Raw genomic sequence first — 24,258 nt, 5'->3', positions numbered from 1 at the left:
AAACGATAAAACCGGTGACAACACACTGGACTAGATCTCAGAAGAAGCTCCACTCGGAACTCTTCAAAACTACATTAGGGAACAAAATAAAAACAAGCCAACAACATCAAACAGTCACAGAAACTCTTTACGCCATCAACAAGCAGACATAGTAGCGCCAAAATGCAAAACGTGCATCCGGAAAAACAACTCCAGCTGATTTATCGACCAGCTGTCGAAGAGCGGAAGCAGCTTGGAAAAGAAGCTCTTCAGAGGAAAACCACACTATTTACAAGGTAATAACTAAGAAATACCATAAAGAAATCTTTAAAGCCAAAAAAAAAACATTTTTCCAATATCATCAAAAATGCCCTAAACCGCCCCCGCGAACTCTTTAATCTAGTCACCCAGACCATGCACCCAGTCTGTCTTGAGCCCCCGAATTCTGATTCACAAAAATTCTGCAACGAATTATCGGATTATTTCATTAACAAAATTTACAAAATCAGTGAAAGTATTCAGCAAAATAGAACCCTCATCGACCCCCCCCCCCAAAATCGCAAAGCTAATACCCACATAAACCTGCCGCATTCAACTAATTTCACTCTAAAACCCATTTCCATCGATGCCACTAAAAATATCATCGGTACTCTGCGAAATAGCACAGCGCCCAATGATATCATCCCCACCAAACTGCTGAAAGAATGTGCCGATATTTTGGCACCAGCTATCACGCAGCTCATAAACCAGTCATTCAAGGAGGGCATGGTGCCAACCTTACTGAAACAAGGAATAATCAAACCAATTCTAAAAAACCCACCCTTGACCCCAAAGACCCAAACCACCGTCGACCCATAACAGGCCTAAATGTCTTCTCCAAGGTAATGGAGAAAGAAGTTGTACAACAGCTACAACTTCATTTAGACACCCATAAATTACTCGATCCGTTTCAATCGGGATTCGGTCCTGGTCACGGGACAGAAACAGAACTGCTCAAAATATGGGACGATGCCCTCGAGGCAGCAGACGAAGGAGAATCTTGTCTTCTGGTACTGCTGGATCTAAGCGCAGCATTTGATACTGTGGACCACAAATTATTACTGACTCGGCTAGCTGAAGTAGCCAGAGTCGCGGAATGTGACTTATCTTGGTTCTCCTCTTTCTTGGAAAACTGATCACAAATAGTGAAACTTGGTCCTTTCACATCTGAAAAACGCACAGTGTCATGCAGAGTCCCCCAGGGATCCCCTTTGTCACCTGTTCTGTTCAATATCTATCTCCGCCCTCTTTTTTAAATCATCAGTAACCAGAAGTTACTTTATCACTCTTATGCAGATGACACACAACTGTATTTTCGCATCTGCAACAAAAAGGATCATTATCTCGGACTAGAGAAATGCCTTACCTTGATAGATAATTGGATGACCAAGAGTTACCTTAAACTCAACGGTTCGAAAACAGAATTTCTCCTCTTTCACGCCAATCGAAAGAATCATCCCGCAACAACATGGACACCCCGCCCATTCTGGGTAAAACTATCACCCCTAGCACCAAAGTCAAAAGTCTCTGAGTCATTTTTGACACCTACATGACAATGGATGCACAAATAGGGTCAGTAGTCAGCGGATCTCACCATCTGCTGCGCCTACTACGCAGACTCACTCCCTTTATCCCAAAAGAAGACATAGCAGTCGTGGTGGGAACAATTATCAACTCCAGACTTGACTATGCAAATGCCCTCTATCTCGGACTCCCTAAATACCAAATCACTCGTCTGCAAGTCGTTCAAAATACGACCGCTCGACTTGTGACTGGGAAAAAAACATGGGAATCAATCTCACCTTCACTGAGATCCCTTTATTGGTTGCCAGTAAAAGACAGAATCGCTTTCAAGGCACTCTGTCTAACGCATAATAGTAGAATAAATGGAGGGGTCTCAAGGATTCCCCAATGAACCCTGAAACTCCAGTGAAATAATGTGGGCAGGGAGGACTATACCGGTACTTGATAATTAGGTTCAAAAGCCTGAATAGTTCATGTTTAAGAAAATATTTATTGACAGATAAACATTAAAGACAAGAATAAAATTACAAAACATAAAAACATTACAAAAATACAAACTTGACCACAATCAGGTCACCGGTTGTGCAATCCCCATTTAACAGACAGGGTAGAGTATCGGTGAGAAAATTGAAATCATGAGACCAGCAGTCTCGAGTCTCGACTAGTTTCGCTTTCGCTTCGTCAGGAGACGGTCTAAAAACATAACATAGAACAAACATCAGGCATTTAAAAAACAACACAATTGTTATTAATAACGGGGGTCTTTTGTGTAAGAAGACTGCCCAAAACATACTGTGGTACCCAACGGGGAATTTTTGTCAGATCATGTCTCCTACCTAGAGGCACAAGGTCCCTTGTTCCCAGAGAGGGGTCCCAGTTGGACGGTAAGTGCATGTGAACTACGACCAAGTCTAATGAAACAGACCTGGATAATAAAACAATACATAATGAGTTAATTGCATATGTGAGTCTAAGTTTATCAAGGAGCTTCTGCAAAGTGCAGAGTACCCCCCCCACCCCCCCTTTCCCCTTTTGACTCACATCACTGCATGTACTCTGCACTTTGCAGAAGCTCCTTGATAAACTTAGACTCACATACGCAATTAACTCATTATGTATTGTTTTATTATCCAGGTCTGTTTCATTAGACTTGGTCGTAGTTCACATGCACTTACCGTCCAACTGGGACCCCCTCTCTGGGAACAAGGGACCTTGTGCCTCTAGGTAGGAGACATGATCTGACAAAAATTCCCCGTTGGGTACCATAGTATGTTTCGGGCAGTCTTCTTACACAAAAGACCCCCGTTATTAATAACAATTGTGTTGTTTTTTAAATGCCTGATGTTTGTTCTATGTTATGTTTTTAGACCGTCTCCTGACGAAGCGAAAGCGAAACTAGTCGAGACTCGAGACTGCTGGTCTCATGATTTCAATTTTCTCACCGATACTCTACCCTGTCTGTTAAATGGGGATTGCACAACCGGTGACCTGATTGTGGTCAAGTTTGTATTTTGTAATGTTTTATGTTTTGTAATTTTATTCTTGTCTTTAATGTTTATCTGTCAATAAATATTTTCTTAAACATGAACTATTCAGGCTTTTGAACCTAATTATCAAGTACCGGTATAGTCCTCCCTGCCCACATTATTTCACTGGAGTTTCAGGGATCATTGGGGAATCCTTGAGACCCCTCCATTTATTCTACAATACTAGGACGATGGTACACCCCCTATCAATTTGTATAATTCTAAAATAAAAAGGTTTAATCATATTCTAACGCATAATAGTGTTCAAGGAAACGCCCCCCCCAATATCTATGCGAAAAACTAAAAGTTTACAACCTCAATCGCGTTCTGCGATCCACCAACCAAAATCTACCCCAGATACCCAAAGCCAGATACAAGTCCAAGGGAGAATGAAGATTTGCAGTCCAAGGACCTAGACTATGGAACGCTCTACCAACCAGCATCCGATTGGAGGTGAACTACCTGGCCTTCAGAAGAAAAATCAAAACCCATCTCTTCTTAGGGTAAAAGAGTTTACTTAGGGAATGGATACTAAGCGCCCAGAGGCGATTGAGTTTGCATGTGTTGCGCTATATAAGTTTTTCACTCACTCACTCACTCACTCATTTTCACAGAAACGGGCACCGCTGTCTACGGCTCAGGCGCACTGAGCGGTGCCTTTTTTGTTAATGGCATAACTGGGTTAATGCCGTGTTTTTGCGCATGCGCGGGGACCTGCTGGTCCCACGCTTATGCGCAGGAGTGACGTCATCGCAACTGCAGCCAATCACAGCGCCGGAGCGCCGATAACAGGAAATAGCGACGAGGGGACATGGCGGCGGCGGTGGACGGGACTGAGGCGGACTTCAGGGGCTTCGATCTCCGGTAAGTGACACATAATAAGCTAGTATGCTGTGCATACTAGCTCATTATGACTTTCTCTTGCAGGTGTATTTAAAAGAAATACAGAGGGTTTACTTCCTCTTTAAAGGAATAGAATAAAAAAAGTATAGTCAATATCAGTAAAACAGGGAAATACCTAATTTTGTACATGTGTGTTATGTATCTATTGAGAGAGGTTACCATTGGCCAACTCCAGGAAGTGGGAGGTGTTCACTGACATTAATGGAGCTTCCGGAAGAAGTGCGGCTTTCAGAGTTTGCCGTACACTTGTATTTAGGGCCTGAGGCTTAGACACTCAACCTGGGAGAAATCACATGCACACAGTCTGGGATGTTGTATAATATCTTGTATATTGTAAGAACGTTTACAGAGGTATTTGAAAATAGTAGCTTTAGGCACTGGTACTCAAGTAACAACCTGTTGGGTATTCATACAATTGCAGTATAACACTTAGCAAGGCACAGTGTTGTGGCAGTATATCATTTAGTAATGTCTCAGTATTGCAGCAGCATATTACTAGGCAGTGGCACAGTATTCCAGCGGTAGATCAATGAAGTAATAGTACAGTACGGCAAACTTCGGACCCGCAACGGAAGGAGCTGTGTTACGGAGAGACTGCATTCTGAGTCTACTCTCCCTCCCAGGGCGAGAACTGGTGCTTGCCTGTACCTAAGGCGCGCTCCTAGGAGTAGGACGTGCGGCTCAGGCACCAGACAAGCAGGGTTTCCAGCCAGGATCCAGGTCAGCCTATCTTCCCCCTTGCCCCCCTCTTCCCCCCTGGAAGCATCCACAAGGTAAGGCCTCTTTCCCAGGCTTATCCTCCTCCCCTTGGGCAAGCGCGCGGCAATCCTTTTCAGGATAAGCCACGACTCTGGCCCAATATCCCCTTACACTCCCCAGTCACGTTCGCTACATCCCCCCGGCCACCTCTCCATCCCGGTATCCACCATCCTCAAATCGCACCTCGGCCAACTCAAATTCCCGTGGCACGATCGCGGCGACCACCTCAAGGAAAGTCCATGCGCTGCTCTCGCACCAGCCATTCCCACTTAAATAGTATTAAAACCCCCTTCTTCTGCCCCAGGAGGATCGCCACCGGCCCCCCTCGGCACCCCAATAACCTCCCCTGCATACAACAGGGCTTTACGCAGCTACACAGCCCCCGGCTCGGGCCTAGGCCCGGCCGACGGCCATCTTGCTACACCCTGGCGATTGAGAAATCTCAGGACATACCCAACTCCTCTTTCCCAGCCCAAAAACTGGGAATTGACTCCTACCCCCCCCACGCTTGAGCCAGGGCTCCTCCGATCGCCGTTGAGGGATCATGAAGGAATTTTTCCCCAGCCACTACAAATTGGCACAGCACGGCTAAGTTTTTTTTTGCCTTCCTCTGGATCAAACGGGAAGAAAAAGGTTTGTCGAGTGAAACCCACTTGAAAAATCTCCCTTCATCATCATTTCATTGAATACCTCCCCGATCAATAGCATCTCCCCCAAAGTTTTTTCTGCGATTATGGCTAATCTGCGATACTCTGCAGAAAACATTTGGGGGCTAAAACCATTCGCCTCAATATTAGCAGCCGTCACCAAAAAAGCTCTAAGGAATGAGCAACTGTTAAGAATCGATCGACGATCAACAGTCAAAAATTACATACATTCACCCCAACCTAAGCACATATCATGTGCTTTGCTCAATACAAGATCGGGAGTAACACACCGACAAGAAATCCATGATTTCATCCTACAAAACGATTTAGACTGTCTCTTTATCACAGAAAGCTGGCTTACAGCCGACTGTAACACCATTCTTGGAGAATTGGTGCCAGATAATTATCATATTCTAACAGAAAACAGAGTGGGGCATAGAGGAGGAGGTCTGGCGGTGATCCACAAGTCTCACCTCTCGATCATCAAGCCAGACCATCAAAACTCACTTCCATTTATGGAAACCCTCACCCTGCAACTGCAAACAAATCCCCAGGACGCCGTTCACATACTACTGTGCTATAGACCACCAGGTCCAAAAACGCACCTGCCCATGTCATTGACCGAGTTCATCTCCACCTATACCCTAAACACCAAACACCTTCTGCTGCTCAGGGATTTTAACCTCTGGGCCAACTCCCCACAGGATCCCATCGCCGACGCCTGCATTGACCATTTGGAAGGGTTGGGTCTGCAGCAACTAGTATGTGGGCCCACACATGCTTCAGGTCACACGCTTGATCTCATTTTCAGACAAGATTTGGAAATCAATATTCTGAAAAACGAGCCGCTACCATGGACTGATCACCATGCCATTAAATTCACAATTACCATAAACGCCCCCCTCCAAAAAAATGGTAAAACCAGTGACAACCCACTGGACTAGATCTCTGAAGAAGCTCCTTTCAGAACTCTTCAAAACAACATTAGGGAACAAAATAAAAACAATTCAACAACATCAAACAGCCACTGAAACTCTGGATGCCATAAACAAGGGTCTACTACTGTCCACAGACCTAGTAGTGCCAAAACGCACAACGTGCATCCGGAAAAACAACTCCAGCTGGTTTAACGACCAGCTGTCATTGCTAAAGCAAGAGCACAGAAGAGCTGAAGCAGCTTGGAAAAGATGCGCTTCAGAGGAAAACCACGCCATTTATAAGACAATAACCAAAAAATACCATAAAGAAATCTTCCTGGCCAAAAAAAAACATTTTTCCAATATGATCACTAATGCCCTAAACCGCCCCTGTGAACTTTTCAAGCTAGTCACCCAGACCATGAACCCAGTCTGCCTAGAAGCCCCTAACTCTGACTCACAAGAATTTTGCAACGAATTATCGGATCATTTCATTAATAAAATTTAAAAAATCTGTGAAAGTATTCAGCAAAATAGAACTCCCACCTACCCCTCCCCAAATCCCGAACCTAATATCCATATAACTCCCCCGCAATCATCTAAATTTACCTTCAAACCCATCTCAATCGATGCCATTAAAAATATCATCAGGACTCTGCGAAATAGCACAGCGCCTAATGATATCATCCCCACTAAACTGCTGAAAGAATGTGCCGATATTTTGGCACCAGCTATCATGCAGCTCATAAACTAGTCATTCAAGGAAGGTGTGGTGCCACTCTTGCTGAAACAAGTTATAATCAAACCAATTCTAAAAACCGATGTTCTTTTCAATATCTATCTCTGCCCTCTTTTTGAAATCATCAGCAACCAGAAGTTACTTTACCATTCTTTTGCAGATGACACACAACTATATTTTCGCATCTGCAACAAAAAGGATCATTATCTCGGACTAGAGAAATGCCTTACCTTGATAGAAAATTGGATGACATAGGCCCCGTACACACGACCGAACATGTCTGCTGAAACTGGTCCGCGTGCAAATATTTCCAAACTTGTTTTAAAACAGCCCGCTGGAATCCTGTCCGCTCGGACATGTTCGCTGGTTAGTACACAAAATCATCGTACAAAAAACCCGCGCATGCTCAGACAAAATGAGGGGACGGGAGCGCTCGTTCAGGTAAAAGTTGCGTTTCAAAGATTTATTCTAGCAAGAGAACAATGAATAAAACGACACAATAAACAACAGTTTATTGCGTCGTTTTCTTCATTGTTCTCTTGCTAGAATAAACCCGTTCTCTTGCTGATGCTATTTCAACTGAGTTGTCCCATACTGAAATGTGACATTTGTTGCTTGTGATGTAATATTTTGAAAATGTTTTCTAGCCCAGACGTGGCATTTTTTTGGTTGGTCCTCCACATGTCTATCTTTTAATATTATTTTTAGTTTAATGTTCATCTTCTCCAAAATGTTTGGGTGTTTCTAGTTATGTCACCATTTTGTTCATTTTGGTACTTGTTTTTTTTTGGGTTTTGGGCAAGTTATTTTATTTATTTCTTATTTTTGGTTATTTAATTTTTTTTTTATGTTGGCACACCAAATTTCCCCCTCCCCCCAAGGAGTTTCTGGCCTTTGTAAATGACCCATTGTATTTGTTTTTAATGTTTGATGCCTAATAATCCCCACAGTATAACAAACAATAGACAAGGTTGGAATTTAAAGCAAAAAGCCATTTATTTTGGCAAATGCAAAAAAAAAAAATAAACAGAACGGCAGCACTTGAACAGCTAGCAAAATACATGCAGACTTGCATTTACAACATGATGAGGGATAAACTAGCAAACCTCAGGAGGCACCCAAAAAAAATCTGAAGCAGCAGCACATAACCAAAGGAACCCAAGCTGTGGCAGTCCAAACAATATGTCTTTTGTGGGGAATCAAATGGAAGGCAGGGAATCACTGTCTCCTCTTCTTTCCAACCTTCCCTCCAGGCTGCCTTACAGCGGATCTTCCACGGACCCGTACACGGCCCCTTGCAGGTGGGGATGATGTGGCAGCAGGAGGATGGTGTTCAGCAAGCCAGGCCGGGTCACATAGCCCAGTGTCTCTGGTCAGCAGGTCCCTCTCCATCCACCAAAGGACCTGATTGATCAGGCCCTTTGCCAGTCTCCTTTGCTCCTCCCCCTTGGGTAAGATCGTGAGCCACGGAGGCACTGTAGGCTTCTGTGGGGTTGAGGGGGGCCCTCATGATAGCACTGGCCTCCTGTATCATGCGGAGGCTCGCGTCCTCCACTAGCCTCATCTGCCTGGCTGGTGGTGGTTGTCCTGAGCCTGGGGCCCTGCTGAACGCCACTGGGCCCGGCCTCCTCCTGGCTGCCACTGACCCCTTCTGCCTGGCTGACATTGACCGGAGGATCTGCCACCTCCTGGCTGGTCTCTTCTTCCTGTGTCAAAAAAAGGGACATGTTTTAATATTTACCCCAATCAAATCACACACATTTTCATGCTTGATATTTTTTTTTTTGGTTCATTTTAACTTGAACAGACTCTCCTTCTGACCCTGCAGTTGTCATCCCTGACACCTATTTGTCTGCCCATGACTTTTTTTTTTTTTTTACCAGCTTGGCTTTTATTTTACAATATCAAGTCAATAATCCAACAATAATAAGTAGCCCAGAAATATTTTGGAAACTACTATACCTCATCATCGAAGACTAGCAGATCTGCGTCTCTGTCAGCCAGGCCCTCTTCTTCAGACTCTGCAGGGCTGTGTGGATCTGGGGAAGTTCCGCTGTAAGGTAGCATGGAGGGAAGGCTGGGAGTCAGACTTGACATCGATTGCCTGCCGTCCAGTTGATCCCGCAAAAAAGACATCTGTTTGAAATACCACAGCTTGGGCTCCTTTGGTTGTCTTGCTGCTGCTCCAGATTTTTGTTTTTGATGAGCTTTGTAAGCTCTTCTATATGTGCCCCTGAGGTTGGCAAGTTTATCCTTCACCATGTTGGCAGTGCATTCTGGCACCCATGTTTTCATGTAGCTTGCTAGCTCTTCAAGTGCTGCCGCTCGTACGTCTTTGTTATGGTAATTAGCCTGCTTTGAATCCCACAGAATGGGCATTTCGCGAAATGTATCCAACAAGCGCTGGATATTGTCCTGTGACTGGAGTAGGTCCATTACTTGGCCAATTGAAGTAATATTATTTTATACTCTAGATTAACAAAACAAAAAGAAACAAAAAACACGATTTAAAAAAGGCTCAGCGTTGACATTGATCGAATATGTGGCCCAAAATGTAGGACCTATATATAAATACAAACACAGTGTCTCCTGTTGCAAAAATGCTGGCCAGCTCTGCCCCATTGGTTGTAACAAACATTGATTTTATTCATGCAGACCCTTTGGTTACATTGCAGTAAATAAGTGCAATCTCGAACCATACACAATTATTATAAATGAGAGCATTCATCAAGGCACTATTTCATGTGTAGATATCCTGCCCCTCAGCATTGATGACATAAAAGACACTTCCTAATGACCTCTGTCCAACCAACACAGAACAATACTTGGCCTGATCTGAATACACCATACAAAAATTTTAATGAGGTAGAGCATTGTTCCCATCTAAATTTTGTGATGTGTCCAAAAGCATTTGGATACCAAAATACCATTGTGGTACCCAAGAGACATAATAGCTTAAAAGGGTGCAACCAACAGACCAAACCCCCATCCCATGGCTCTCCATTTTCTAGGCCTCTGCTGATCCCATGTTGAAATTTCTTACCTTCCTCTCTCTTGCTCCTCGATTATCACGCTCGAATAATTACCGCGTAACCTACGTAATCACGTCGTTTGCCTTTTATACACTCCGCGTATGTATGAAACGCCGCCCTCGTCACCTTTGCCATGCCCCTAATCAATGTGAAACGAAAATATGGCGTTAACTGTGTAGGTTCTGAAATCGCTCGAATAGTCTCCGCGTAACGTACGTAAACCCGTTGTTTGCATTCTCTACACTCCGCGTATGTATGAAACGCCGCCCTCGTCTCCGCCCATGGTGGAACATTTCCTCTTTTCCACGCCCATAATCTCTGTGGGAAGGAAAGATGGCGATGTCACACGAGCGTGCACGAAGCTCTCAGGCCGCAAGTGAAGGGACAGAGGCAGGAACGTCCCGATCCAGGCCAAAACGATACAAAGCCACTAATATGGCATTCGACGAAATGGTGGAGTTAGTTTACATCATGCGGAGGAAGGACTATGACGGGGAATATGGGCCATACAAGACCCCTAATCGCAGAAAGGCCCACATTATGGACAAGGTGGCGAGGAGAATGAAGGACATGTTTGGTGTCACCAGGTCCAAAGAACAGCTCAGGAAACGTTGGTCAGATTTGAAATTGCGGGAGCCACATCAGATGAAGAAGATCCTGAAAATTCTGAGGAAAAGTAAGTCCTTATTTTTTTTTGGGGGGGGGGGGCAATTGTCTTCAAGAATGTGTTGACATGTATATTTCGACATCTGCCTCCTTGGCCTGCTTGTACTTTTGAACACATGTTTAAATTGGATGTGTTTAACGAAAATACCTACCTTTTGCAAATATCGTAAATAGTAAACCGCGTAACATCACATCGTTTCTCAGAAATGCGAGGTTAGTCCAGGAACAACACACCTGGACATGGCTCACTGGCCAAAAACTTTGTTTGCAAACATTGTGTAAAAGCTAGTTCTGACAAATCAAATTAAGAGAATGTGAAAGGCAAACAGGATTCATTCTCAACAGTGATCATAAAGCAGATGTTTTCCCATCTGGAATGCAGAGCACCTGTGTCTCCACAATAAAAATGTTCCTTTTTTTGTTGGGTTTTCCAGAAAGAAAGTTTAGGGGGGACATCCATGTGTGTCACTTTTAGCTAAAAAGGGGCAGGATCAGAGCTTGGCCTAGAAGTCTGCTAAAAATGTAGGTTTGGTGGAGGAAGACAAAAACACAAAAAAAATGAAAGCCTCTTCTAAACCAATGTATGCGATTTCTGCTCTCCAATATCTGTGTGCTGATGAGTCTACCTTTTGTTTTGTGTTATTTAGGGGAAAGAAGACGCCAGCATTTGGAGGAGGCAGAGAGGGCCAGACACGCCGAAAATCGCACATCTCGGCCTGTGGAGGAGGAGGAGGATGTGGAAGGAGAGGAGGAAGGAAGAGAGGAGGAAGAAAGAGAGGAGGAAGGAAGAGAGGAGGAAGAAGTAATTTTGGATTTGGAATTTTTGGAAGATGAAGGAGGAGTCGTGGAAGATGAGGGTGAAGTGGTTGAAGAAGGAGGAGTCGTGGAAGATGAGGGTGAAGTGGTGGAAGAAGGTGGAGTGATTGAAGATGGCGAAATTGTGGAGGTGGAAATGAGCACACCATCAGGTCAGTGTCACCCCAGCTTTATAGGGCAAAACATATGTAGATAGGCCTGAAAAAAGTTAAAATTTTTGATTGCTAATTTTTTATTTTTTAGGGGGTGAAGATGGTGTTGCACATTTTTTGCGTGCAAGTGCTGAAAAAATTAAACAACAAGTTATGGAGTGCAGCACAGAGATGGACAATATGCGGCAAAGTATGATGGTCATGGAACAGAATGTTCGAAATGTCATTTTGGAGTGCAGCACAGAGATGGACAATATGCGGCAAAGGATGATGGTCATAGAACAGAATTATAAAAATATAATTGACATGATGGGCCGTGTCAAAGACTGAAACACCCCCCGCCCCCCCAACCCTTTTTAATTTTTGAATCATCAATAAGCCAAAATTTGAAGATGCACACACAGTGTGCCGCATGTGCTATCTGCCATCACTGAATATCTCTTGTCTGTGCTTTGTGGGTACAACCCCCTCCTTCGATCCTCAAGTAGTTGAGAGGAAGGGTTTGCTCCCACAAAACACAGACATTGATCACCCATGATGTCAGATAGCACATGTGGCCATTTGTCTCTTGAACCAATGAGATTTGGCGAATTCACAATGAATGTGTGCATCTTCAAATTTTGGCGTGTTCCAGTGTGAAAGCACACCATGACTGACTGCTGTTGTGAATCTTGAATTTTTTTTACTGTTGAAGTTCTATTGGTTGTACATTTTTACAGTTTTATAAAAAAAAAAGTTGGGAAAAACAAGAACCCAAAAACGATAAAAAAAATAAATTATATATATATATATATATATAATTTTATATATACAAACAAACAAAAAAAATAAATAAAGTTTAATTATATATATCTCAAAAAATTTGAAAAAGAAAGCTTTATTTTTCAGAAAACAAAAAAAACAAAAAAAAATTCAGAAAACAACCCCAAAAATAAAAAAATATATTTTTAGGAAAACAACAAAAATCTAAAATGTTTGAAGTGTGTATATATATATATATATATATATATATATATATATATATATATATATATATATATATATATATATATATATAAAAAAATTATATTCATTTTATATATATATATCTAAAAAAAAAAAAAAAAAAACCTAGATTTGATACCCAAAAATGTTAAATTGTAAAAAAATCTATATTCTGGATAAGCACTATAAAAACATAAAAAAAAAGTGCAAAAATAAAAAATAAAAAAATATATTGTTGACTCCAAATTGTAAAGACATGTTTTCATAATAAAATGCATACTTTTTTGGGGGGTAATGAACAAGCTGAAAATAAAAAGCTTGACATCAAAATATGAAAAATTAGTGGCTTCTTATTTCTAGACTCAATACCCTGTTTGTAGATGAGTGAATAATGTGCAATTGTGGTTATTTACTAAAACTGGAGAACTAAATTTGTCACTAGAAGTGCACTAGTTAGTTGGATAACCAGGAAGACAGATAAAAAGAGAAAAAGCAATAATGACAAACAACTGTATAAAGTCCAATGGTCAAATTATTTATTAGTTCTGTGAATATTGCTTTCTTTTGGGGGCCGAATTAGAAAGAAATATGATCTGGCATAGCAATGGCCCCCCGACCCATGAAGTACTCAACATATTTGTCGCGTACATCACAAGCAGATTGGGGGGGCCAAGCCAGCGCGACCAGTGTCCAGCCCAGGAAGGGTATCTGAGGGTAGTCGTGCCTCAGCACCGATGTTGGGTAGGTACGTCTGGGAGTGCCTGCGTAGAAAGTTGTGCAAAATGCAGCAGGCAAAAACAATGGTGTTCAATTTATATTCCGCCAAGTGTATCGCTGTCAGGAACAGGCGGAACCGGTTGGAGAGTATCCCAAAGGCATTCTCGACTACCCTCCGAGCCCTGGCCAACCGATAATTGAACACCCTCCTCTCTGAGGTGAGGGTCCTCTGGGGAAAAGGCCGCATGAGGTTAGGTCCAAGCCCGAAAGCTTCGTCCGCTACAAACACAAACGGAAGTCCTTCAACGTTGTCTTCATCCGGTGGCAGTGCCAGACCACCAGCTTGGAGACGACTGTAGAATTCTGTCAGCGCGAAAACTCCCCCATCAGACATCCGGCCGTTCTTCCCCACGTCCACATATAGAAACTCATACTGTGCCGACACCACCGCCATCAACACAATACTATGATAACCTTTGTAGTTAAAATAGTAGGACCCCGAGTGGGGTGGCGGCACTATGCGGACGTGTTTCCCATCTATTGCTCCACCGCAGTTCGGAAAATCCCAACGCTGGGCAAATTTGGAAGCCACAGTCTGCCATTCCTGTGGTGTGGAGGGAAGCTGTGGGGACAAACAAATAAAGATAATTAGTACTTTGGCACATAAACATTGCAAACATAATCCTACAAGCATCCTTGTGCTACTTCACAGTATTCAAATAGCATTTAAAAATTGTGCAGGGAGAATTTCGGGGCACAAATATATAGGCCCACTTAATTAAGAGACTCCACAGTCCTCTGATGGGGACAAAAACAGTTTTAAGGGGGGGGGGTTTGAACTGTAAAAAAAAAAAAAATAGCTAAAAATAGGCTAGGTGGGGTTGTCCCTAGGATAGCATGCTGGACAGGTTAATATTGGGTAAGGTACAAATATGCAGGTAGGCCAAGAAAAAGAACATGGAAAGCTTATATCAATATGCATAGGGAGAAAAGGGAACGTTAGTTAAACACACAGCATATCTGGGAAATAAAAGAAAAGGTTAGTTTCCCACATTATTAAAGACAGATTGTGAGGTTAAAATGAGGAAACTTACCTTAATATACTCCTCCTGCAGAACTTTGATGATGGCAGAACACGTGTCCGGTATGATGACCCCAAGCGCCTGCGGAGAGATGCCTGTCGAGTACTTGAGGTCCTGCAGGCTCCTCCCAGTCGCCAGGTACCGCAACGTGACAATAAGCCTCTGCTCGGCCGTGATGGCTTGACGCATCACAGTGTCCTGCCTCGTGATATAGGGGGACAGAAGATCCAGCAGACGGTTGAATACGGGGTCCGTCATACAGAGAAAGTTCCTATAGTCATTAGGATTATTCTCCTGGATTTCCCTAAACAGAGGCATATGAGAGAACTGGTCACGCTGGCGCAACCAATTCTTGGCACAGGAACGCCTCCTCCCCCTGTTCCTGGCCAAACTACTGGAATGCTGAGCATATCCAGAAGCCATCCCATAACCAGCACCAACTCGCGAAAATTGACGCTGCTGCTCCATCATGGCTTCAAACCGGCCGGCTGGTCAGTCAAGAACACACTCCAACAGAAAGCACTCACAAATCCAGCACAACCTGCAAAGAACGCGCGACAAACATATACGAGCGGACAGGACGCAACTGCAAAGCAGCACGACCTGAAAGCCTGTACCCGATTGCCAACTACGATCCCGCAAGCACACGCACTGAACCCGAAAATACTACCTGGTAAAGCGCGGAGACCGAAAAGCGCAAATCCGCTCTAACCAAACCTTCACTAACACGAGCAAACCCGTAACTAGCAAAAGCGGAACAGAGGGCGGCGCCATTGACTTTGGGCTTTCCCTTTATAGTGACGTCGTACGTGGTTTACGTGCACGCGTTCTGGTACCACGGGAATTTGATCCGCTGGTGTGTACAAGCCAGCGGACCAAAAGACAAATCTGCCTTGTACGCCGGAAACTGCCCGTCGGACAGTTTCAAGCGGACAGGTTCGGTCGTCTGTACGCGGCCTAAGAGTTACCTCAAACCCAATGGCTCAAAAACAGAACTTCTCCTGTTTCAGGCTAATCGGAAGAGTCGTCCTGCAACTACATGGACGCCCCCGCCCATTCTGGGTCAATCCATCACCCCCAGCACCAAAGTCAAAAGTCTTGGGGTCATCTTCGACACCCATATGACAATGGATGCACAAATAGGGTCAGTAGTTAGCGGATCGCACCATCTGCTGCGCCTACTACGTAGAGTCACCCCCTTTATCCCCAAAAAATATATAGCAGTCATGGTGGGGACACTTATCAACTCCAGACTTGACTATGCAAATGCCCTTTATCTTGGACTCCCAAAATACCAAATCACTCGTCTGCAAGTCGTTCAAAATACGGCCACTCGACTTGTGACTGGGAAAAAACCATGGGAATCAATCTCACCTTCGTTAAGATCCCTTCATTGGTTGCCCGTAAAAGACAGAATTACTTTTAAAGTACTCTGTCTAACGCATAAGTGTATTCTGGGAATTGCCCCCCAATATCTATGCGAGAAACTAAAAACTCACAACACCAATCGCATTCTGCGATCCACCAACCAAAATCTACTCCAGATACAAGTCCAAAGGAGAATGAAGATTTGCGGTCCAAGGACCTTGACTATGGAACGCCCTACCAACCGCCATCCAACTGGAGGCAAACCACTTGGCCTTCAGGAGACAGATCAAGACCCATCTCTTTTGAGGGCCGTAGGAATGGATACTAAATTGCCCAGAGGCGATTCAGTTCGCATGTGTTGCGCTATATAAGTTTCTCACTTACTCACTTAATGGCATATTATTTAACAATGGTACAGAATTTTAGCGTCGGAGTTTCAGGCTTAGTCTGTATTACCAGAGGACGACATCTGCTGGAGGTGTGGCGAACTGTAAGGTAAGGCAGTGGCAAATAGACATGTGCACACTGAAATATTTTGTTTCGGAATTTCATTTTAGTTAAAAAATACATTTATTTAGTTACTCCCGAAATTCGTTTTTATTTATTTAAATTCGTTAAAAAATGCAATAGTCTGAAAATCCGAATTAATTAAGGTCGAATCTGTCATTGAAGGCTTATGGTGCCCGTTAGATGTTCTAAGAAGATCAGATGAAGCAGCTAAAATGTACGACACCGCGATCGTACATTTCCGGACGAATGCTCCGTCCTCAAGCTATAGTAGAATTCTAATGTTGTATGACTAGTAATAATTTTATTTATAAATTATTATCACTAGTCTTATTATTATAAGTCAACCAACACTAGAATTCTTCTATAGCCTATGGGCAGAGCATTTGACCATAAATGTCTGTTTGTTTCTAATCCAATTGTTAATGTCTTGGACACTTGGAAAATATATGATAAGGTTTTTTTTTTCTTTTCTGAAAGGTTTTCATTTGCAATGCTTCACTTCAATTTTGAGGCCTACTGGATTTTCATATTTCTGCCAGTAAATATTAAATGTATTATTATTATTTGCATCATAACTCACGACAAGTAATAGTTAATAATAAAATTCATAGCGTTCATGGTGTTGAATCTCAAAATCACATAATTGTATGATGTAACATAAGGCTAAGGCTCTACGCGTTTCGTGGAGACATCCATTTGTCAGGAGGAATTTACATAAGCATAAGTCTATGATAGAAAAAAAGAGGAATTACAAAGTGAACAGATGCTTGACACAGAGGAGAAATAGAGCGGAGGTGCAGCGGATAATTCCAATCGCTCTTACGAGTAAAATGGATAAAATACTTTACTGATGTTGCTGACAGTGCCATGGAGAAACAAACATCACATGGGAGCTGAGGCTGCAATTGTGCGGCCGCACTAGGGCCAGAGGATGTGAGATAGGGAGCATCAGTGATGGTGTAATCTCTTCATGTTGGTAATAAAATATTGATTAAGGTGTGTGACAATCACCGTGAATATACTGGAAAGTAAGCATTATGTGAGTGTTTATGTGAAAAAATGTCCTTGGGTCAATAGAAAACTATTGCCCAAGGGGTATGTGAAAGTGTCGGGTGACAGGGAAAAAGTGGACATACTAGATGGTACATCTCACGTATCCTGTCAATGTAAGTGTGGATATGGGGATGGGATAAAAAATACAACTCTGGTGTGTGTACCGCAATACCAAAACCAAGAGGAAAAGAAAGGGGGGGGGGGGGTTTTACCTTGGGTCTCAAGATGCGTTCGCGAGGAACGGTGTGCATTCCGCCCATGTGTGGTTTCAAAGGCCATAACACCACACTGCGTTTGGGATGGGGGGAAGAGGCGGCGCCAGTGCCCGGATGCATAGCGTCACTTGGCAAGTGATGCTCAAACTCTCCCCTTATATAGGATGCTGATGGAAAACAACACACAGGCGTGCAGCATCATATGACTCCACACGTCCGGTGCGTGAAGCGTGGCGTCGATGTGCGTCAGGTTCCCGCCCACCGCCTCAAACCTATCAGGGGAGAGGGGGAGGGAGGGGCCATGCTACACATCCCATCTCCCGGGGATGCAGGAATCCGGGCATCCCCAGTGGAGGAACATCAATAAATAAAAAATATGAACCTTATAGTCCAGAGTGTTAGGCAGGAGTCCTAATGCAATGTGGCAATTAATAGCAAAGTAAAAACCATATGCTAGCTTAGCTGGCGTGTTTCCATCCCTAATTCATTACAGAGAAAAGATGGGGAAGGGGGTTTTTTGGGACTTTAATTGAGGCAATGAGTGGGTGCGTTCATCCGCCCCCATCCCTATTATATATGTAAAATAATATCAATTAATTAATTGAAGGAGTTGGTTGGGACTTTATATGAAGCACAGCTAAGAAAGTAGTATGAAATCACATGATAATGAATTCTAAAAGAATATACCGTATATACTCGAGTATAAGCCAAGTTTTTCAGCATATTTTTTTGTGCTGAAAATGCCCCCCTCGGCTTATACTCGAGTCAACTTTTTGTGCCTGATATCCCAGACTTTGGGAACCGGTACCAGCACATCTTCCTCTACAAGTGTGCAAAGTTTGTTGTCTGGGCGACCTACGGCCGGGAGCACCGTTTTTTCAAAGCACCGTTTTTTTAGACTCCCATGTTAAATATCAGTCTAGTCATGGGCCCAGTAAGGCATGGGCCCAGTGAGGCATGGACACAGTGAGGCATGGGCATAGTGAGACATGGGCATAGTGAGACATGGGCACAGTGAGGCATGCACATGGACACAGTGAGGCATCCAGATCAGGGGAGGGCTGGGCCAGGGGGCAGGGTGGCAATTGCCTCCCAGACCGCCCTGACTTGTGTTCAAAATGGCCGGCAGCCGCTGGTCGCTACCATTTTTTTTATTCTGGTCTAGGAAGTTGGGCCAGGGGCATGGCCACAGTGGCCGACCGCTAGCTGTTGCATTCCGGGGATGTAGTAGTCCACGCTCAAGCTCCCGGTGGGTGGAAAACAGAGCAGCGCAGAGGAAACTACAACTCCCGGAGACAGGATTTTTGGGAGCAGGCAGAGGCAGGGTGTCCCAGGGAGTTGGGACGCAGGGCTGGGTGGTGGCTGCAACTTGGCCCCCAGGGCCAGGAGCATTACCCCCCCCCAGGAGGCTGTGGCATGCAAGGACCTGCTGAGATCACTGAGGTGAGACCCTGAAACCCATAGCTGACCCCCCATACACCCCATGTAACTTGCCCCAGTGATCAGGCTGCATTGATGGGCACTGGAGTTGGCTGCACTGGTGAGGCTGCATTGAAAAACCAGATGGGCCATAGATGGTGAGCTGATTTGACGGTTCAATGGCCACTTGACTGAGTTTGCCCCCCAGGCCTAAGGCTGCCAGCCCTCCCCTGATCCAGATGGACACCCTAGGCTTATACTCGAGTCAATACGTTTTTCCCATTTTTTTGTGGTAAAATTAGGTGCCTCGGCTTATATTCGGGTCGGCTTATACTCGAGTGTATACGGTACATTGGATAAAACAGTAACATGATAGACAGGAGTACCACCTTGACAATTTACGTACACAATCTCTTGGTAATAGATGCATTTGTATAATAAAACTGTTCCAATTCATGAAATACATAACTATATTAATAATAGTAATAGTTAATAATAAAATTCATAGCGTTTGATTGTGTACGAATCATGTCGTTATTATGTACAATCAATTGTCACGGTGGTACTCCAGCCCATCATGTTAGGCCCCTTTTAGACGTACGGATCCCGTGAGGATGCGTACCTTTCTTATCCGCTTGCTCAACGGGGATCGCTCTGTTGATCCCCACTGAGCCGGCAGATGACAGGGCGGTGACAGGGACCGCCCTGTCACATCTCCGCTCTCCCCTATGGGGGGATCGAGTGAACACGGACCGTCTGTTCGTGTTCACCTGATCCGCTCTGCAGATGGATGGAAAAATAGGATTTCCCTCAGTCGGCAGAATCGGAGCATAGCGGACACCGATGAGATCGGGTGTCATGTATGCACGTATGTCCCTTTTTTATCCGTAAACGGATGGATGAAAAAACGGACATACGCAACTGTCCCTGATTTCGAGGGACTGTCCCTGATTTGGAGCAATGTCCCTCTGTCCCTCATTCGTCCCTCATTTTGACCTGATCTGTATAGATGTATATAAAATTCCCTTTTTATCTATCAAAAAGTGTTTCCCAGCGATATACCTTTCATCTGATTTCTAAATTGCTGCATTTGTAAATTCCAAAAGCCAATATAAAGAAATAGTAATAGTAAAAAAAAGCACTTGTGGGTTTAAGCAATCTTGTTTTTTTGTTCAATTCCCCTTTGAGAGGGCGTGGCAAGGGGTGTGTCCTATTTCTGCATACTTTTGCCATAGGTGTCCCTCATTCCCATCTCAAAAAGTTGGGAGGTATGGGCATACGGTCCGCTGGTGTGAAAGGGCCCTAACTGTTTTGTTTATTGTATATTTTTTTGGAATACATTATCATGTGATTTTATACCTCTACTTTCTTAGCTGTGCTTCATATTAAGTCCCAACCAACTCCTTCAATTAATTAATTGATGTTAGTTTATATCTATCTAAAGCTAGAGATAGATTTGACCTTATTGTAAAATTATTGATAAGAAACGTATTGACACTTCTCTTTCTCTATCTGTCAGATGGCTCCCAAAAAGATGATCATTGCGGCATTCGTAATACTACCGTGTTTGAGCATGCTCTCATACATCATTTACATTGATACTTTCAAAAGGAACCCCTCTATAAAGTTGCATGGAGACACCTGCAAACAAAACCCTCCTTTCTTGGTTCTGCTGGTGACCACGACACATGACCAGAAGACAGTGCGCATGGCCATCAGAAAAACATGGGGGCAGGAGCAACTCATCCTTGGAAAACGAGTGGTGACCTTCTTTCTTCTTGGCACCAATCCAACTCCTAGTACTGAGAAAGACGCCTTTTTATCAGAAGAAATTGACACCTACAAAGACATCATCCAAAAAGACTTCATGGACACATATGACAACTTGACTTATAAAACATTAATGGGCATGGAATGGATTACTAACCATTGCCCTCAGACACACTACGTCATGAAGACAGACGTGGACATGTTTATCAATACATTTTACCTTGTCCAACTACTCATGCGTAAAAAACAGACTTCAAATCTTTTCACAGGTTTTCTAAAGCCAACCGATGCCCCAATACGTGATAAAAACAGCAAGTGGTACGTAAGTGAAAGCGAGTTCAGCGGTGATAAATACCCCCCGTTTTGTTCGGGTACTGGCTACGTGCTCTCTGTAGATGTTGCCCAAAGGATCTACAACATATCTTTCTCCGTACCGTTCCTTAAACTGGAAGATGTGTACATAGGGATGTGTCTGGAGAAACTAAATATCGGGTTGCAGGAACTTCACGATAAACCTGTGTTTTTTCCATCAAAGCCTCCATTCTCTGTGTGTACCTATCGGAACCTTGTGACGTCTCATAGGGTCGAGCCACACGAAATGATACTTTATTGGGATACCTTGGAGAAGGCACAAGACGAAAAATGTTAAGATGCACTTTTCTTTTCTAAAATTAATACGGTGAACTTTTAAGAAACCTTTACTTGCACTGTGTAATGCCCTGTACACACGATCGGTTCATCCGATGAAAACGGACCGATGGATTTTTTCATCAGATATCCGATGAAGCTGACTTTCATTAGTCTTGCCTACACACCATCAGTTAAAAATCAGATAGTGTCCAACGCGGTGACGTAAAACACAACGACGTGCAGAGGAAAATAAAGTTCAATGCTTCTGAACATGTGTGGATTTTTGACCGATGGATTTTCCCACAGACGATCGTTTTTTTCTATCGTTTTTTTAACCATCAGAAAATTTTAAAACGGGTTCACCGATGGGAAAAAAAACTATGGGGCCCACACACGCTCCATAGGACCGTTTTCATCAGACGAACCGATCGCGTGTACAGGGCATAACTCTCACCAAAATGTATTTTAGTTTTAGTTTTGGACAGAGTGGGGAATATTTATGGGAATAATATGAGACAATAAGATTGACTGTGACCTCATTCAAAAGATTTCCCTTCACTTCCTGTTCTTGTGACAATATTGTCAGCAGGAGAGGAAGTAAAGGGAAATCCTTCTTACCATCACAACAAAGGCAGCTTTAGAACCGTTTAGTAATGGCAATCTACAAACAGATGTTTAGTGATAATTGAAGTTTTTTTTTATTCTTTGCGTATTTAGGGGCAGACACAAAAGTATTACGCCGGCGTATCTCTTGATACGCCGCTTAATTTCAAATTTTGCGCGTCATATCTTTGTTTTGTAGCTTCAAAACAAGATACGACGGCATCTCGGCTAGACGTCTTAGTGCGCCGTTGGATCTAAGCTGCAATTTTTCGGCTGCCGCTAGGTGGCGTTTCCGTCGAATTCCGCGTCGAGTATACAAAATTAGCTAGTTACGGCGATCCACGAACGTACGTCCAGCCGGCGCATTTTTTTACGTCGTTTGCGTTCGGCTTTTTCCGGCGTATAGTTAAAGCTGCTGTTATGAGGCGCACTCAATGTTAACCTCCCTGGCGGTATGATTCTTTCAGAAAAAAGATGCTGAAAGCGGTACCATTATTTGCAAGGAAATTTGACGTTTTATACTGTAGGCCTGTAATTCTTAGGAATAACTCACTTAAATCTGACCAAACAAGAGTCTAGTAGGCATCCCGGGTATGACATTTTTTTAAAAACAAAATTATAAATTATAATATAATAAATAATTATAAATAATTATAACAAATAATAATATAATTATAATAAAAATTATTCAATAATGTAATCAAATCAAAATCACTGAAATTTGCTCAGTTGCAGAATTGTTGCTGTCATTATTTTTATTTTTTTATGACGAATTTCCCCGCAAATCGCTATCGCACAATTCTGCAAGTGATTATAATTTATTATCGCTGTTTTCTAGCTGCTCTAAAACCATGTTTGACATAAAGGGACACTTTTGGTTGCTATGGACAATCTCCAGTTTGCAGGGAGAAAGAACCGTTTTTATTATATAAAATGACATGTAGGGCACTGGGCAGACCACTAGGGACAAGGGGGTGTGTATTTTTTACATACAGTACTGTAATCTGTAAGATTACAGTATGTGTTTGTTTACGTTTTTGAATTTGGCGCCGTTCTCCGCTCCCGTGCGTCGTGACGTCGCAGGGAACGGAGATCGGCGGCACAGGAGGACACTGTGTGAATCGAGCGAGGTCCCGCTCGCTCACACAGTGCGGTGGCATCGCTGGATCCAGGGACAAGGTAAGTAACTTTGTCTGCTGCTGCAGCGAGGCAAGCCCGAGTCTGACTCTGGGTTACCGCTTTTGGTAAGAAAATCTCACCCCGAGTCAGACTCGGGAATACCGCTAGGAGGGTTAAGTACGGCCGTCGTTCCCGCGTAGAAATTTGACATTTTTACGTTGTTTGCGTAAGTCGTTCGCGAATAGGGATTTGCGTAGAATGACATCACCGTCGGAAGCATTGGCTTGTTCCGGGTTAATTTCGAGCATGCGCACTGGGATACCCCCACGGACGGCGCATGCGCAGTTAAAAAAAAACATCGTTTACGTCGGGTCACGACGTATTTACATAAAACACGCCCCCATCACAGAGATTTGAATGGCGGGCCATTACGCCGCCAAAGATACACTACGCCGCCGTAACTTACGGCGCAAAATTCTTTGAGGTGCATCTGTGAGGCCCTAGTTACACCACCAGTGCCTCACTCAAGCAAGAAGTGGGAAAAGAGTAATTGTGTAATGAATGTAAGATGATTTCATATCAGCATGCAGAACTGTATCCTGATTTTAAATGAAAGAGGGAAAGGTCCATTTGAACACAACAACATCAGCATTGTGTTTCAATTGAGTGGTGAAGAATTATGATGAAATAATGTTATCACAAGAGAAGTAGTTAGAATAAATCTCCCCAATGGGGCTACAAGCAGCAATAAAAACTGACAGATGTTCTAACTCTTCTTTATTCAAAAAAATAAATAAACAACATGCCTCTTCTTTTAAATACAATTTATAATAAATCTGGGTTAATTTAATTGTTTTTTTTAAATATTTGGACTATTGTGTTATATATTTTTTTATATGTATAAAGTATATATGTAATAAATAAAATTTAAATACATGACTGAGGCTTTTCAGAACAACACGAGTTATCTAAAGAAGAGAGTACAGCAGAGGATGCCTATATCCGATGGTCACCTTGCATGGAGACCAATAAGGAATGCCTCATTCCTCTGACACATTTACTTTGTAAGTAATCTTCAGATTTGGCTAC

General features: G+C 43.2%; 1 protein-coding gene across 2 annotated transcripts in view; it reads left to right on the top strand.

The window, feature by feature from the left end:
• LOC120927967 (beta-1,3-galactosyltransferase 5-like) overlaps positions 1–21,603 on the top strand; it is a 74,602-nt gene extending 52,999 nt beyond the window's left edge. For both annotated transcript variants that reach the window (XM_040338994.1, XM_040338995.1), the window contains exon 3: positions 20,567–21,603. In XM_040338994.1, the coding sequence (XP_040194928.1) occupies positions 20,567–21,466 (900 nt within the window). In that variant the 3' untranslated portion in view covers positions 21,467–21,603. The remainder of the gene's footprint in view (positions 1–20,566) is intronic.
• Positions 21,604–24,258: the final 2,655 nt, after the last annotated feature.

The sequence above is a fragment of the Rana temporaria genome, chromosome 2 (genome assembly GCF_905171775.1).
Source record: "Rana temporaria chromosome 2, aRanTem1.1, whole genome shotgun sequence".
NCBI classification, from domain to species: domain Eukaryota; kingdom Metazoa; phylum Chordata; class Amphibia; order Anura; family Ranidae; genus Rana; species Rana temporaria.
This window is presented reverse-complemented; position numbering and strand designations above follow the sequence as displayed.